This window comes from Coregonus lavaretus, assembly GCF_964263955.1.
Source record: "Coregonus lavaretus genome assembly, chromosome: 6".
In the NCBI taxonomy this organism is placed as follows: Eukaryota; Metazoa; Chordata; class Actinopteri; order Salmoniformes; family Salmonidae; genus Coregonus; species Coregonus lavaretus.
This window is the reverse complement of record NC_139993.1, coordinates 47,164,486-47,183,098: the sequence shown is the minus strand read 5'-3', so window position 1 is coordinate 47,183,098 and position 18,613 is coordinate 47,164,486. Positions and strand designations below refer to the sequence as shown.

The 18,613-nt window shown below is 40.8% G+C and overlaps 1 protein-coding gene across 1 annotated transcript; it reads left to right on the top strand.

Moving 5' to 3' along the window:
• Nucleotides 1-7,265: 7,265 nt before the first annotated feature.
• On the top strand, nucleotides 7,266-17,965 carry LOC311130566 (neuromedin-U-like; the record flags this gene model as incomplete). The annotated part of the gene is made up of 9 exons (XM_084163332.1): nucleotides 7,266-7,416; nucleotides 11,891-11,946; nucleotides 12,316-12,363; nucleotides 12,585-12,638; nucleotides 13,708-13,740; nucleotides 13,914-13,964; nucleotides 15,538-15,618; nucleotides 17,782-17,835; nucleotides 17,930-17,965. 9 exons carry the CDS (start codon nucleotides 7,266-7,268, stop codon nucleotides 17,963-17,965), a joined length of 564 nt encoding a protein of 187 aa, XP_084019458.1.
• Nucleotides 17,966-18,613: the final 648 nt, after the last annotated feature.

Sequence of the window (18,613 nt, the reverse complement as noted above, 5' to 3'; positions counted from 1 at the left end):
AGATTTTATCTGGAGAGAGAGGGGAGAAAGAAGTCAAAGCATAGGGTAGGGCAGTGTGAGCAGGACCAGCAGTGTCATTTGACTTAACAAACGAGGATCGGATGTCGTCAACCTTCTTTTCAAAATGGTTGACGAAGTCAAGATGTCCAAGTTGTGGAAAATATCATATCATGTGTTTTAAAAGTGAGGAAAATGTGACATATTGCAATTGTGGTTGGAACCATGAAGCTACATCTTTCGATTGCCCGACAAGGGTGAAAGAGAATGAGGTGGCCAAAGTCAGGGCTGTCCAGAGCATTTCATATGCAGCAGCTGTTAAAAGGGTTGGTGGATGGTGGATGGATAGGCATTCACTGCAGGCATTGCCTTTCACCAGCAGGACCCTGACATTTTAAAGGTTAAGAAGGTGGACTTTGTGGCCTTTATAGCTATGGTGATTAATGGCACTGTCAAGGTGGAGAGAAGATCCAGGAAGATAGATATAATTGTGGAGCGGTTCCTGGGACTGAAAGATTTCTCGGCGGAGGAGTTACATGGAATATTGTCACAAGCCGTACCACCCTCTCAGGCCCTGGAGCCTGAGAAGAGAGATATGGAGATTTGGAAGAAGGAAGAAGTGGGAGTTTTGTTTTGTTTTTGTCAATGTACTATTTTTATTTGGGTGGATTATGTTAGTTTCCATATCACATTTGGATTTTCTTTTTACCTTGTTTTGGTTTTTCAACCTGTCCAGTTGGTGGCGGCAATACACCTTTTTGGGTTGTAGTCCGCCATAAAACCCACAGAAGAAGAAGAAAAAGGTGCCTCCCCAGGATTCGGGACCTTCACAAACTCAGACAGGTGAAAGCACATCAAATGCTCAGTTGAAAGTATGTGTCAATGAAAACAGCCTGGTCTGATAGACTAGACGTAACATAGTAAATGTAAATCTGGGCACTCAAATTAGAATCAAATGTTTTGCTTGGTATGGTTACATAAGACAGATGGTTACGGGAGTGGCAGGTAGCTTAGTGGGTAAGAGCGTTGTGCCAGTAACCGAAAGGTCGCTAGTTCTAATCCCCGAGCCGACTAGGTGAAAAATTCTGTCGATGTGCCCTTAGGCAAGGCACTTACCCCTAATTGCTCCTGTAAGTCGCTCTGGATAAGAGCGTCTGCTAAATGACTAAAATGTAAATGTTACTTAAGGCAAACATGTCCATAATAATAGGATATACGGTACATGCGAATTTAACCGCAAAGTGTATTTTTATGTGGACTTAGTCATCATAATAATATAATAATAATAATAATAATATGCCATTTAGCAGACGCTTTTATCCAAAGCGACTGACAGTCATGTGGGCATACATTTTTACGTATGGGTAGTCCCGGGGATCGAACCCACTACCCTGGCGTTACAAGCACCATGCTCTACCAATTGAGGTACAGAGGACCATGCACAGCCTTTTATCTGTAACAAGTCAATTTGATGGAAACACATCTCTGGTGGGAAAATGTGCACATTGTTTTTATGTGGATTTTAGAATATTCGCATTAAAATCTGTCGCCAATTGGATGGAAATAAGAACATTTGTTTTGTGTAGCATTTCGGCGGCTAATACTAATAGTCCAAGTAAAACAGCCATTTTGATTCATTGATCAGTTTTCTTGATGCTACATGTAGTTGTTAATTGACACATCATTGTTTGAACCTTTCGTGCACTTGTTTTTTTAATGCAAATTAAGGCCTGCTTTTTAGATAATACTGCTGGCTGGTTTGCTTACTAGCTTAATGAGTTTTATCTACATGCTATATGCTACACCCCACATGCTATATGCTACACTAAATAGCCACTGCCATTTTAGCCTGTTTTAGCTTTGGCCTAGCTCTTGAAAACTCTAGACGGCATTCTGCCTTCTCCCTACAGTTTTCAGCCGTCAGTTTCGCTTACGACTGGCTCATGTGAACTACAATCCCATCTCTGTGTTTTACCATTTAGAAATGTCAATAATAATTGTTTACGATATGGCTTTCGGAACATATGGCCCTTATCTTTCATCAGTGAGAAAGAATATATATATATTTTTTTTACTTACAGTGGGGAGAACAAGTATTTGATACACTGCCGATTTTGCAGGTTTTCCTACTTACAAAGCATGTAGAGGTCTGTAATTTTTTATCATAGGTACACTTCAACTGTGAGAGATGTATGATTTTTAAGTAATTAATTTGCATTTTATTGCATGACATAAGTATTTGATCACCTACCAACCATTAAGAATTCCGGCTCTCACAGACCTGTTCGTTTTTCTTTAAGAAGCCCTCCTGTTCTCCACTCATTACCTGTATTAACTGCACCTGTTTGAACTCGTTACCTGTATAAAAGACACCTGTCCACACACTCAATCAAACAGACTCCAACCTCTCCACAATGGCCAAGACCAGAGAGCTGTGTAAGGACATCAGGGATAAAATTGTAGACCTGCACAAGGCTGGGATGGGCTACAGGACAATAGGCAAGCAGCTTGGTGAGAAGGCAACAACTGTTGGTGCAATTATTAGAAAATTGAAGAAGTTCAAGATGACGGTCAATCACCCTCGGACTGGGGCTCCATGCAAGATCTCACCTCGTGGGGCATCAATGATCATGAGGAAGGTGAGGGATCAGCCCAGAACTACACAGCAGGACCTGGTCAATGACCTGAAGAGAGCTGGGACCACAGTCTCAAAGAAAACCATTAGTAACACACTACGCCGTCATGGATTAAAATCCTGCAGCGCACGCAAGGTCCCTCTGCTCAAGCCAGCGCATGTCCAGGCCCGTCTGAAGTTTGCCAATGACCATCTGGATGATCCAGAGGAGGAATGGGAGAAGGTCATGTGGTCTGATGAGACAAAAATAGAGCTTTTTGGTCTAAACTCCACTCGCCGTGTTTGGAGGAAGAAGAAGGATGAGTACAACCCCAAGAACACCATCCCAACCGTGAAGCATGGAGGTGGAAACATCATTCTTTGGGGATGCTTTTCTGCAAAGGGGACAGGACGACTGCACCGTATTGAGGGGAGGATGGATGGGGCCATGTGTCGCGAGATCTTGGCCAACAACCTCCTTCCCTCAGTAAGAGCATTGAAGATGGGTCGTGGCTGGGTCTTCCTGCATGACAACGACCCGAAACACACAGCCAGGGCAACTAAGGAGTGGCTCTGTAAGAGGCATCTCAAGGTCCTGGAGTGGCCTAGCCAGTCTCCAGACCTGAACCCAATAGAAAATCTTTGGAGGGAGCTGAAAGTCCGTATTGCCCAGCGACAGCCCCGAAAACGGAAGGATCTGGAGAAGGTCTGTATGGAGGAGTGGGCCAAAATCCCTGCTGCAGTGTGTGCAAACCTGGTCAAGACCTACAGGAAACGTATGATCTCTGTAATTGCAAACAAAGGTTTCTGTACCAAATATTAAGTTCTGCTTTTCTGATGTATCAAATACTAATGTCATGCAATAAAATGCAAATTAATTACTTAAAAATCATACAATGTGATTTTCTGGATTTTTGTTTTAGATTCCGTCTCTCACAGTTGAAGTGTACCTATGATAAAAATTACAGACCTCTACATGCTTTGTAAGTAGGAAAACCTGCAAAATCGGCAGTGTATCAATTACTTGTTCTCCCCACTGTACATTAGTAGTTTTGGCCACATCCATACAGCTACACTTCCCCTACACTTCCTGAGTTACACTTACACACAGGTGTTTGGAGTACGCTAGCTGGTTAATTAGCCAGGTGGTCGCCTCTGTCTTCCGTCTGTTTTCCCTAAGCACGCACTGTAACATGGAGACATGGCTGTGTGGGAACACTAACCCTATAAAGGTGTGTCTCAATTTAACCTTTTTTTTTTTTTTTTTTTTACTGATATGAAAGATAAGGTACTTATGCTTCCAAAACCGTACCGCAATCAATGCATGTTGATGTTCAGACCGAGCGTCAGGGCTCTTAACAAAACTCCCCCGCACAGAAGACGCCTTTGTCCAATGACTCTTATGTGTAATGTAAGTGAACTGAGAGTCATGATCAAGGGCTAGCTTTGGCCTACCACACCACATGTTATTGCATCCTACTTTTGACATTCATATTGTTATCTTGTTGCTATATTTACATAGCTTAATCATGTATATGCTTTTTGCTAATTGCTATTGATATGTTTAATAATTTTATTCATATTGCAATGTATTACTATTATAGCATTTGATAACCTAATTATGCATTCATGTACTATCATTATTGCTTGTTATTATTATTTCTGTCTCCCTGCAGAAAACCATACATGCATACTGCATTACCCACAGGCTGGCCAATCCTAACCAATGCCAATCAAAACCAGGATCACAGACTAATGCCACGTTCAAAACAACTGGGAACTGGGAACTCGGACGTCTCCGACTTCTGGCTTTAGTGCGTTCAAAACAACTGGGGAAAAAACGGTCATCCAACTCGGAATTCCAACTCGGGAACTCGGGCCTCTTTCTAGAGCTCCGACTTTCTGACCTGAAGATCACTGGTCATGATTTGACCTCGTATTTGTCTGAGTTCCCAGTTGTTTTGAATGCGGCATAATGCCAACTGAACTGTCAACTGTCAGTCATATCATCTAACTCAACTGTCCAGTGATTCAATTAATTTCATCAACCTTCCATACCATGTACCATCATCTAAGTATGAAGACTCAGGTCAGGACATTAGCATAATTGATGACTGGTGGATCGCATTGAGCCCTGGGCTGAAGTTTTGTACAAGTTTTGTATGAGTGCTACTGCTAACATTAGCAGTCATTGCCTGTATTTCTTTTGTCATGAATGTGAAATATGCCACATTTCTGTTGGTTTTGAAGAATAATATGATAAATACCTTACAGATCTTTGAACTGTCTTTATCAATATAAAAATGTGAAAGATCTGTTAAGGTTTTGTTGTCCTTCAATCATGTATTGAAAAAGTAATTTTGTACACCATTATTATCCTGGACAAACTGATTAATTTGTATTTTCACAAAACTCATGTCCTTTGTTTGAGCATAATACTGTACATTTGACCTTTTGGAATTATTGATGAGTTTATAAACACACCATATAAGAGCAGGGAATATTATACAACAAGAGGAGGGACTCCCATTTACAGTATTTGGAAACTCCAGAAGAAGGGATCTAATTCTGCACTAGACAGGATTTGAAACGCCATCATAGTGTTTAGGAGCTTTAGAGGGAGGAAACTACATCACAAGAAAAGGGATCTAATTCTGCACTACACAGGACTCAAAACACCATAATAGTGTTTCCAACCTTTTCCGGGTTAGTGCTCCCAGTCTCTTGCAAGGTGTTTCACAACTCTTGATTATGTGGTGTTACAACACAGCATGTCATGTTTCAGAACACCTCAGGATGAATGTTTCAGTACACCTTAAATATGTACCAATACCCTCACAACCATGTTTCAATACTCTAGCCAAGTTAAGGTTTCGTCTCCTTTCAGTTGCCACTAGACTTCATTTTAACAACGTAGTATACATTTCAGTTGGAGCCATATTCAACACAGCAGGCATATAATATGGGTCAACTGATGTTGACATGATGGACCTTTAGCCATTTAGTACAGATAGTAATGACAAACTTGATTACAGTTCCATTGATATCAATTGAAGAATACGGATGCACATTGCCGTAGTCTAATTGTGTGAACTTACTGAGAAAAGGCTGGCTTTGAGAGAACTAGGGTCACACTACTGCTACTTAAATAGTCTATTTGAGAAGATGGAAACAAATAGAACTGATGGGTTGAATGAAATGGTTGACTGGCTCAGCATCTGTGTAGTTGCTGAACCAATCTGTGATGGTGTTAATTTGTTATGTAAAACTTTGATAAATAGTGAAGTTTAACAGATGTTTAATCTTTCTAATGGGTTTACTGTACAACAGTATTTTTCTTCTGAAACATTAGGCTACACATAACAGTTGTGACACTGAGAAAGTACACTTGCTCTGGACACAATGTTTAAAGAATTTTAAAGCAAATTAAAAAGTCTCAGATGACAATGTCAACCTGAGCTTGGTATGAAGGAATGGAATGGGAAATTACAATGTGCTTTGTTGCTATACAATCCATTAAGTCTGTTTTTGTCATAAGGCTCTCTCATAAGGCTTTTGTTCGTATAAAGTTGTTTTACACAGGTCAACCATAACCTCTCACATTAAACTCATTTACAGTAGGCTACAGTACATGGCTCTGTCCTGGTGACCCTTGGGTGGTGGTGCGTGAGAGCTAATGTGTATTAGTTTATCCACATCAAGTTTGATATTCTTCTGCCTGCCTTCTTATTTCTTTATTTTTCTATTTTGGGTAAAGTCGGCCTCGCTGACCCGTTGTGCAGGCTGGGGGCCCCAAACCTGCTATTCGAGACTACATTGTTCAAAAGACTGTAAAATGGCGCTTCCATTTCTTACATGAGTGGGGTGGAAAAACAGCAGTCACATACCAGGCAGTCGTAGTGTTTCATAGGACCTCCTGACATGAAGGCACTCGCCTGATTATGCAATTTCTGCGCCTCCATAAAACCCTTTCCTGACCGAGCCCTGTCCACGCCTGTGAAGTGCTGAAAGTTGTCGACCCTCACCCGAGTATCTTCCACATACAGGAAATACACTTTTTCTCACCTCCAACAGAGTTGATGAATTCCAATTAACCAAATTTGCTAACTTTAAGCCGTTATTTAAAACCTATAAGCTGAATATTTATTTTAAAAGTAGGTCTGAATAGCCAACTGTTCAATTCCCACGGTCTTAAATAGTAATGTTTTGTTCTCTAATATCGTGTTTTCATTACCTGTCACTTTCTTGTCAAGTCTGAACCCATTTGATTGACTGATGAGGATATAAATTAATTAAGCTACAATATCTATTTCATTATATTGACGGTTTAGTGTTATAAAGGCCTGGATTTAGACTATACCATAAAATAATTGTAAAACTAGTAATAATTTCTGATATTTTGTTTTGCTGTTTTATATCTCATTCATTTATTTGTTCAGGCAGAATGTTATTTCTGTTGTTATAGCATCATGTTTCCTCCTAGCCTTAATCATCAATTAAATAGGCCCTAGTGTATGCACGTGTGGAATTAATGACGCACTGTACTGTCATTGATGTAGAGAGGGGGTGACCTCAGGCTTTAAAATTGTTCCGGTGAATGATTTGAAATCACAGATCAGCAAGAACATAACCCAAGAGCAACCAGAGAGAAGTCATGATGAAGACCTCTCAGTGCCAAACCATAGTCTCTCAGAGCGGCAGCGCGAGCTACATGAGCAGCCTCAGCACCAGCGCAATGAACCCGCTCAGCAGCACGAGCCTCACCCTCCTTGTTCTCCTCATCTCAGCATTACCCGTCTGCAAAAGTAAGTAAAAAAATATATTTTGACCATGCTTTGGGTATAGAATATGGACAGTCTTGTGCATTGCTATATGTCCAAGTCAAGATGTAAAAACGTTAAACTTCTTTAGGCTATGGAAAATGTTTGCGGGTCTGATGTAGCCTAATTGAATAGGTTATGAAAAATGTAAAGTTTTAATCAAAAGCTCAAAACTATTCAACATAAATTGGTAATCAACAAGCTCACTTAAATTATTAATCATATTCAGTTCTTCTATTTGCATTTACCACTTATATAACAGACATTTCTTTGCAAAAAAACAACAATATACACTACCAGTCAAAAGTCTTAGAACACCTTATTTATTTATTTTATTATATATTTTTTACTATTTTCTACATTGTAGAATAATAGTGAAGACATCAAATCAAATTTATGTTATATTTGAGATTCTTCAAATAGCCACCCTTTGCCTTGATGACAGCTTTGCACACTCTTGGCATTGTTTCAACCAGCTTCATGAGGTAGTCACCTGGAATGCATTTCAATTAACAAGTGTGCCTTAAAAGTTAATTTGTGGAATTTATTTCCTTCTTAATGTGTTTGAGCCAATCAGTTGTGTATTGACAGGGTAGGGGGGGTATACAGAAGATAGCCCTATTTGGTAAAAGACCAAGTCCATATTATGGCAAGAACAGCTCAAATAAGCTAAGAGAAACGACAGTCCATCATTACTTAAAGACATGAAGGTCAGTCAATACGGAACATTTTAAGAACTTTTAAAGTTTCTCAAGTGCAGTGGCAAAAACCATGAAGTGCTATGATGAAACTGGCTCTCATGAGGACTGCCACAGGAATGGAAAACCCAGAGTTACCTCTGCTGCAGAGGATAAGTTCATTCGACTTACCAGCCTGAGAAATTGCAGCCCAAATAAATGCTTCACAGAGTTCAAGTAACAGACACATCTCAACATCAACTGTTCAGAGGAGACTGTGTGAATCAGGCCTTCATGGTCGAATTGCTGCAAAGAAACCACTACTAAAGGACACCAATAAGAAGAAGAGACTTGCTTGGGCCAAGAAACACGAGCAATGGACATTAGATCGGTGGAAATGTGTCCTTTGGTCTGGATTGGAGATTTTTGGTTCCAACCATCGTTTCTTTGTGAGACGCGGTGTGGGTGAACGGATGATCTCCGCATATGTATTTCCCACCATAAAGCATGGAGGAGGAGGTGTTATGGTGTGGGGGTGCTTTGCTGGTGACACTGTCTGTGATTTATTTAGAATTCAAGGCACACTTAACCAGCATGGCTACCATAGCATTCTGCAGCGATACGCCATCCTATCCGGTTTGGGCTTAGTGGGACTATCATTTGTTTTTCAACAGGACAATGACCCAACACACCTCCAGGCTGTGTAAGGGCTATTTTACCAAGAAGGAGAGTGATGGAGTGCTGCATCAGATGACCTGGCCTCCACAATCCCCCAACCTCAACCAAATTGAGATGGTTTGGGATGAGTCGGACCCGCAGAGTGAAGGAAAAGCAGCCAACAAGTGCTCAGCATATGTGGGAACTCCTTCAAGACTGTTGAAAAAGCATTCCAGGTGAAGCTTGTTGAGAGAATGCCAAGAGTGTGCAAAGCTGTCATCAAGGCAAAGGCTATTTGAAGAATCTCAATTATAAAATATATTTTGATTTGTTTAACACTTTTTTGGTTACTACATGATTCCATATGTGTTATTTCATAGTTTTGATGTCTTCACTATTATTCTACAATGTAGAAAATAGTAAAAATAAAGAAAAACGCTTGAATGTGTAGGTGTTCTAAAACTTTTGACCGGTAGTGTATATATGTTGAAAAGATAGAAAGGAACTTGTTTAGCCTACAAAATAAAGCATTATATGTTTAAAGTGCAATGAGAGTTTACATCTCCTTAAAAAATAAAACTGTAGACCAAAGGTAGTTACAATATATTTAAATTCCTTACAATACGAATACATCCATATCAATGTTTAAACTCAAGATTATCTTACATGCCAAACATATTATTGTACGTAATTACGCATTCTTGGGAACTTGCCCAACGGAGAGAAAAGGTTTGAGAAATATTTGACATTTACTTCAGCACTTTCAATTGGTACGTTTATTTTGTTCTGAAGATGGCCTGGGGTCTTGTTGGTCCCATATCGAGAACTAGAGTTGATAGGGGGGCGAGTTCCTTTCATTACAACATATGTTTTTTTACAACCTTTTATCCAAGATTGGATTTTCTCAGACCGGAATTGTATTGATTGTAAACTGTGCAGCATAGAGAACTGGTGTAGCCTAAGCATATAGAAGCTCACACCAGCAGTAGGTCTAATGCGGCTTCACATCCTGTTGTTCTAGTACCAAATTACACTTTACTCTAATGCCTCCCCATAGCCATATACAAAACATACAGCAGTTGGAGAGGAACTCCTAATGTTTTGGTAATATTATGTAAAATTATGATTTTAGTGTACTGTTACATTCCCCAGCAAGAACACCAAAAATGTCCCTCAAACAGAAGGGGGAACTAACAAAGAGTCACTGACCAACAACCAAAATGAAACAGGTGGGGTTTTAGGAGGGGTTCTGAAAGACACTCATGGGGGTCTCCACTGAAAGTTGACTAGCAACAACAACTGGAACCTAAAAGACACCCACCATGAGCGGCCACTAAATTTGCCCAAGAAGAGGCAAACAAAAGAAAAACCCACACCAAACTTAAAGACAGGAAGCAAACAAAAAATGTGTAGCAAAATGAAATCAGATGAAGGATTGTTTGTCTAGAACTCAAAATAGGGAAAGCCAACTAAAGGTGTTAACCCTATCAAGACAACTGGCACACTGAGCCAGCCACCCTCCGCATCTATCAAGATAACTGGAGCACTGGGCCAGCCACCCTCCGCATCTATCAAGATAACTGGAGCACTGGGCCAGCCACCCTCCGCATCTATCAAGATAACTGGAGCACTGGGCCAGCCACCCTCCGCATCTATCAAGATAACTGGAGCACTGGGCCAGCCACCCTCTGCATCTATCAAGATAACTGGAGCACTGGGCCAGCCACCCTCCGCATCTATCAAGATAACTGGAGCACTGGGCCAGCCACCCTCCGCATCTATCAAGATAACTGGAGCACTGGGCCAGCCACCCTCCGCATCTATCAAGATAACTGGAGCACTGGGCCAGCCACCCTCCACATCTATCAAGGTAACTGGAGCACTGGGCCAGCCACCCTCCGCATCTATCAAGATAACTGGAGCACTGGGCCAGCCACCCTCCGCATCTATCAAGATAACTGGAGCACTGGGCCAGCCACCCTCCGCATCTATCAAGATAACTGGAGCACTGGGCCAGCCACTCTTAAATAGTACCTGGGCTAGCACAGGTGAAACACCTTCCCACTAACAAGATGGCAACCAGCACAAGTGTAACACATACTGACTAACGAGGTGACACCAATCGGTGAGCCCTACGTGCTAACGAGCTATACGTGCTAAAGTCCAACCTCAAAACATAAATGGAAAAACCAAAACCTGTAACAGTACTTACTGCACTGGTAGTTTCGCTCTCTCTTTAATCTCTCTCATGCATGGCCCTCTTCTCCCTCTCTCACTCCTTTCTTTGTTTTATGACTGACAGCTTGAATCTACTACAATTACCCCCCAGCCATGCATGGGGCAGAGACATGTCAACCTAATCTGAGGCAGGCAAACTGTGGCCCTGACAAACAGTCATAATGACTCCTAACAGTGGCTTGGATTTGGCTCCAAACAGCAATAATATCACAAATAATTGAGACATAAATAGATTTAGAATGGCAATCTGTCAATCCCTCTTCAGTGAGATGAGAAATTATATTTGTTAAGGGTTATTTTCTGTGACATTGAGCGATTGATGCGGCTTTGATGCTCTTATGTGATTATTGGCACAGGTGTTTAGAGACATTTAAACCACAATGGTGACAGGGAGAGAGCATAGGTATTGCTGTGTGCTGTTAGGACAATTCAGATGAAAATAGGGAAAGAGGGATCTATAAGTTAAATAGTGGTCTGTAAGAAAGACATTCCTTATGGGGAAGACTTTTGGGATACAGAGCTGTTGGTTTATAGTTGGTCACTATGAGTTTTCAATATGAACAAAATAATATGATCACATCATACCATACACTCTTAGAATTTTTTTTGCTATCTAGAACCTAAAAGGGTTCTTCGGCTGTCCCCATAGGAGAACCCTTTGAAGAACCGTTTTCACAGAGGGTTATACATGGAACACAAAAGGGTTCTACCTGAAATCAAAAAGGGTTCTATCCGGAACCAAAGAGGGTTCTGTTTGTGATGCACTGGAAGTGGATTGTTATGGTTGTGTAAAAACAATCTGCACACTCCTACCTGCTCAGTGCTACAGCATCAATGTGATGATAGAGATGTAATGATTCTTGTGTCTGTCTGTGTTTCAATGGAAGGTGTTCCAATACAACAGCAGAGAGCAACGATAGACCAGGACCAGCTTCTCAACCAGGTAGGCCACAGAATCTCTCTCTCTCGCTCTCTCTCTCTCTCTCTCTCTCTCTCTCTCTCTCTCTCTCTCTCTCTCTCTCTCTCTCTCTCTCTCTCTCTCTCTCTCTCTCTCTCTCTCTCTCTCTCTCTCTCTCTCTCTCTCTCTCTCTCTCTCTCTCTCTCTCTCTCTCTCTCTCTCTCTCTCTCTCTCTCTCTCTCTCTCTCTCTCTCTCTCTCTCTCTCTCTCTCTCTCTCTCTCTCTCTCTCTCTCTCTCTCTCTCTCTCTCTCTCTATACTAAGACTGAGTTGTTGCTTTCCTTTGAAACAAAGAGACATGTGAATTCTTCACTCCCCCTCTCATAACAGCACTCTCCTGTCTTGTCTCCCATAGCTAGAAGATGTGTGCTCATCCTACCTTTCTGCAGACCTGCCATTTCAGGTGAGTAAGACTAGAATAATGAAATGATCAAATGAAAGCACTGAAGAGAATAGATTCATGTTCAATGATTTCTCACTCTCACATATTTTCAAGTTCAGGATCAATTCCAATTATGATGAAATTGAAATACTCACTTACAGGCTTGAAATGAAAAAGGTTGTACAACTGTATCAGATTCTTTCTCTCACCTCCTCTCCCCTGCTCTCTGGTTGCTACTCTAGACACCTGATGTTTTGGGAGAACTCTGTGTGTTGATGCTTGTACAGAAGTCTAAGGTATTCCACCCTTCATGTTCCAGCATAGTAGCTCAAACAATAATCATATCACATGTACACACATAGTGGTTTATCCTGTTCCGTGAGCACAACACAGTTGCACATACACTGAGTGTACAAAAGATTAAGAACACCTTCCTACTATTGAGATGCCCTCAAAACAGTCTCAATTTGTTGGGGCATGGACTCTATAAGATGTTAAAAGTGTTCCACAGGGATGCAGGCCCATGTTGACTCCAATGCTTCCCACAGTTGTGTCAAGTTGGCTGGATGTCCTTTGGGTGGTCGACCATTCCTGATACACACGGAAAACTGTTGAGCGTGAAAAACCCAGCAGCGTTGCAGTTCTTGACACAATCCAGTGCGCCTGGTACCTGCTACCATACCCCGTTCAAAGGCACTTAAATATGTTGTCTTGCCCATTCCCCCTCTGAATGGCACACATACACAATCCATGTCTCAATTGTATCAAGGCTTAAAAATCCTTCTTTAACCTGTCTCATCCCCTTCATCTTCACTGATTGAAGTGGATTTAACAAGTGACATCAATAAGGGATCATAGCTTTCACCTGGGGTAGTCTATGTCATGGAAAGAGCAGGTGTTCTTAGTGTTTTGTACACTTGGTGCATATACAGTGTTTAAAGGAGCAGTTCACTAATCCATGGTTCAGTTTTCTTTAAACAGCCATTACAAACCTTCAGCTAACTTTATCCACCGCTCGCGAAAAATCTATGGAAGTGATGGCAGCACGTGAGCATGTTTTCCTTTTAAATGGTCCAATCACCTTTAAGTAACATCAAACCACATGTACAGTTGATTTCAGATGATTTGGACATAATTTTTTTACATGCACACATGCCACCATCATTTCCATTGATTTTTAAATAGCGGTGGCTAAAGTTAGCTGATATTTGTAATGGCTGTATAAAGAAAACTTAACCATGGTTTCTCCTGGCTCATAGACTACTTTCAGGGTGAGGAACCATCTAACATCAAGTTGTAAAATAGTGAACTACTCCTTTAATCATTCTCAAGAGTAAATTGAGTTTTGTTTTCTTGTCATTGCAGGACTTGAAAGCGCGGGACAATCCTAGTAAAAGGGTAAGTGTGACATTATGTCTGTTTTATCATGTCTGTTTCATCATGTCTGTTTCATATGTCTATTGAAATATGTTGCCTTTAGTGAACGCCTTTCAATGCAATCAACATCAAACCTTTTGAAATATGTGTGTGTGTGTGTGTGTGTGTTTGTGTGTGTGTTTGCTTGTGTATAGTTTTTATTTCATTATGCTAAGCAACAAGGTGCTGGCCTAACAGAGGGGGCGGTAAGTTGGGTTAAAGTTCAAGTTCACTGTGCACTGCTTTGCGGCTTAACAAGGCACACTGCATTTTTAAAATTCTTTGTTACTTGTACTGTGCTATTAGTATGGTATTACTTTTTTACTTTATAAAGTGAATTTTAACCCTGAAAAAGTGTTACGTTTTAGTTTAGTTTTTATTTTCAGAGTAACCAAAATATTATGAGGCATGAATTGCATTGACTCTGTTGCATATTACATTACCCCAGCTCTTACCTGCTCGTGCACGCACACAAACCCTATTGCTGCCCAGTCCCTCAGCTTGTTAACGTAGTCAGTTCTCAATAGCTGTCCTCCAAGGAGATAGGCCCCTACGTTTCTGGTTCCTGGTACAGGAAATACCATAGTTTGCCTATCTCTGGTATAAAGAAAGTTGAAAAAACACTGCTCCACCTGCCACAGTGCTTCCCTCCCCCTTGTCTCTTGCTCTGCATGCAAGATGCACACTTTCTTGGAAACAATTTGGGGGGCAGCACGTGTCCACATCCATGTATCTTGTCTTGTTTGCATGAGTTACTTTGAATTCCTCATGCCCCCCTCCCTTCCACTGTGTCATCAGGGTGACCGACGTGGGGAACATCATCAGTTTAAATTAGATAAACAGAAAGGACAATGAACGGACACATTTTCTGCCCCATCTGAATAATTCATGGTAGACTATTTTTAAGTACCAACCATTTTCTTCTCAAGTCTCCAAGTTATTGTAATGGAACCAAAATGCCATCCTCTATTTCTGGTGAAGGCTTCATTATTTCATTTAGGATATAGCTTTGTTTATAGTCACTGGGTGGAGATTGGCTTTGCAAAGGTTAGTTTTTCCTCAGAGGATGTTAGCACAGTAAAATCAAGTTGAGTTGATAAAATATAAAACGTGTCAACCAGATAACAATGAAAATATGACGTCTTTCCTAGACATTGTGATTACGCCATGAGAATAAGTCTAATTGATTGTAATCAGGTTATCTGATTGGGGCTGGGGACTGCCATCAGATCAATTACGTCATTATGACATCCCACACCAAATTTTGTCCAATATGACCTACGCATGAGGCTGGTACAGTACATTACATCTGTAGAGCAGTCCTATGTCCTGGCATGGCCTGCATGTGGAGAGTGAGCTGTCACTATGTGCTCTGTTGATCTAAACATGAATGCAGAGTGTGCAAATGAACACAGGGTTGTACTGAGGACTGTGTGTGTGTGTGTGTGTGTGTGTGTGTGTGTGTGTGTGTTTGTGTGTGTGTGTGTGTGTGTGTGTGTGTGTGTGTGTGTGTGTGTGTGTGTGTGTGTGTGTGTGTGTGTGTGTGTGTGTGTGTGTGTGTGTGTGTGTGTGTGTGTGTGTGTGTGTGTGTGTGTGTGTGTGTGTGTGTGTGTGTGTGTGTGTGTGTGTGTGCTTGTGCCTGTATGAATGGGATGTCTAGTGATAATGTTGTGTGTGTATATGGTCCTCTCTGCAGCCCCCAGCCCTTTGTCTCTGTCTTAGGGCAGTTGTTCATGGTTCTCATGTTTCTTCATGTCTGTCCGTATGTGGATGTGTCAGTCCCCTGTGATGCACCCTCTCCTGCAGCTTGTTCCTCAACTTCATACCAGAGGAGAAAGAGGAGAGGAGTTTGTGGTGCGCGTATGTACCGATCTGCATGTTCCTTTTTACATCTATTCTGCACCTGTCACTTCTTTGGAGAGGAAATATCACACTAATCCAGGGGTCTCCAACCTTTTCTAGCATGAGAGCTACTTTTAAAAAATGAAACATGTTGCAAGCTACTAATGGTTCTGTACTGCTGCTGCTTATTTCATGGAAAAGTTTGCAAATATCAAATAATAGATACAAATAATATACTGTACTTATTCATGGTCTACTTCTGCCAGGTAAGCCTACTTTGCAGTTAACATTTAATTGAGAAGGTTTTGGGGAAAGTATCTCTGTCAACCCACAAGATGGTTATCACATCAACTGGCTACTAGTGATGGGCAGTCTTTTCTTTGAGCCGGATCATTTGGCTCTGTTCACCTAAAAGATACGTTTATTTGGCTCCCAAATGGCTCTTCTTTAAACCAGGAACATTTTGTAAATATCTAATTTTAAAGCCTAGAACATTGCCTACCATTATGTCAGATCGTGAAATGTGAGTTCAAATACATTTTTACCTGACCAAATTATTAGATGGCCTGCAAAATAAATGAAGACAAAATGTTACACTGAAAATATTAGCATGGACCAGAATGAGGCTCTCTCCTCACTATATTGTTCCTGCACTGAGGAATTACCATATTCAGATAATGTTTTTATAATGTATCTGCAGATAATCGATGTCTGCAGCTCAAAAAGCAATAGTAAAAGTATGCAAATCAGGGAGCCGACGTTCACCAAAAAGAGCCGTTCAAAAAGAGCCAATCCTTCGCGAACAACCCATCACTACTGGCTACACATGGAGTGATAGACAAACGCCCGCACCACACAGACAGAAAGGGGCAATATTGCTGGAAATTAATTGGCAGATATTGTGTTAGGTTTGGCTTTTTAAGCCAATAGTGGCTTACCACGGGTGGGATAATGTTAATGTTGCGTTGGTTAGACAGTAGCTGGGAGCTTGCGGTGTCTGATACTTCTGAGATTAGTTTGCGGTGGAACACGTGAAAATTGCATGTACTTGTTTGGCTAGATACTCATAGGTGGTCTGCGAGCTCCTGGTAGCTCAAGGATCGACCTTTTGGAGACCCCTGCGCTAATCTCTTAGCAGCCGGCTGCAGGTAGCCCAGCGTTTAGAGCATTGGGCCAGTAACCAAAAGGTGGCAAGTTTGAATCCCCGAGCCAACAAGGTGACAAACGTGCCCTTGAGCAAGGCACTTAACCCTAATTGCTCCAGGGTTGCCATTGATAATGGCAGACACTGGCCCCATTCTCAAAGAGTATCTCAGGGAGATTTGGGATATGCAACAAAAATTCACACGCCTATTAATACCCACTTGTACATTATCAAATTATCAAATTATTATTCATATTTAGACTCACATATAACAAAGCCACCACAATTTACAGTACTTTGTTATAGTGTAATAGTAATGATCAAGTGAAAGATCTTGTGAGCATCCTTTGCTTTTATTTACATGGGAGAGCTAAAACTCTTGTCGTGCCCTTAGAAGTCAATACAGGAAATGATGAGGATATGCTCTTTTCACTTTGTCAACGTATACAGGATTTGTCCTTTTTTCAGTGTGCCGCCCTATTATGAGACTGTTGTGTAAGTGATGTGTGTTTGTGTACAGTATGTGATGCATGTGATTCATTGTGCGTATAGAGGCTACCTTTTTTACACACATATTGTCACTCTCTGTACTCGCTCTGTCTACATTAGCTGTTCTTTTCCATGATGCAGGTAATTACGGTCTAAAATTAGAGCATCTGACAGGTGAACTTCCACATTGCTGTGCTTTAACTCAACATAATTAATCCTTAATTCTACCTGGGATTGGCATTGACATAGTAGCTACAGCAGAACTGTGAGAGGAAAAGTGCTCAGCTTAGTGTGTGTCTGTTTACGGTGGAGACTCAATGGGAGTGATCTCTGCTCTAATGGTATTGCCTACGAAATAATGAAATAAGTGGAAAAGGAGCTTCAACAAGGATATCTAGCACACTGCTTTCTGTTCCAACTGAAATTGTAATAAAAAAAAATCATCGGAAAGCAGTTTTCAGCTGAATAAATACTGCCCTACTCAAATGAGACCATAGCTGAATGTATAGCACCTGTTCATTAATATATTCGGTGTGCTTTCTGTTTAGGATGATCTCCAGGGACCTGGGGGAATTCATAGTAGAGGGTTCTTCGTATATCGGGTATGAATACACACATTCAGAGAACAGGAATTAACTCCATTCAAAAGTTTATTTGATTTCTTACATCAGTAATATTTCCTTATCTTACTTACAGCCAAGAAATGGAAGAAGATCCCTAGAATTTGAGTAAACGTAAGGTATGGGATATTTCGCAACGCCATTATTATTAGTAAACAGTGCTGTAACATTAATGTATATTTACTAGTGTACCCTGAAAGTGTCAGGATAAGAAAAAATACATATCAAACTGTAATCTGACAGAGTGGGGAGGCAGGTTTCCATGAAACTCTTTGGTAAGTATTACTGTGAATATGTAGAGTATCAATATTATCATGAGTAATAAAAATGTATGCATGCATGACTGTTAGTCACTTTGGATAAAATCGTCTGCTAAATGGCATACTGTATATTATTATTATTATTATTATTATTATTATTATTATAGTAGTAACCTAATGTGTTTGTGCTTGCATGGCCTTGACCCTTTAAAACAATGTGTTACAGAGTCCCTACTATATGCTGTACAGAGATGACAGAACCAGAGAACTGAACAACCTTCATAGAGTGGTCCAGACCTCCACCACAACCCCTTAATGACCATTGTATAGTGATGTTGAATGTACACAATGAAATTAAAGAATCCAAATAAAATAGTCTTTGTTGGTCCAAAAGTCTTATTTGTGTTACAATGAGGTATCTTTCGAATTAAAAACATTGTTATATGGTTATTTTTGTGGTGGCATGATTTTGCAGAAAGACAGATACTGCTTATGAAACT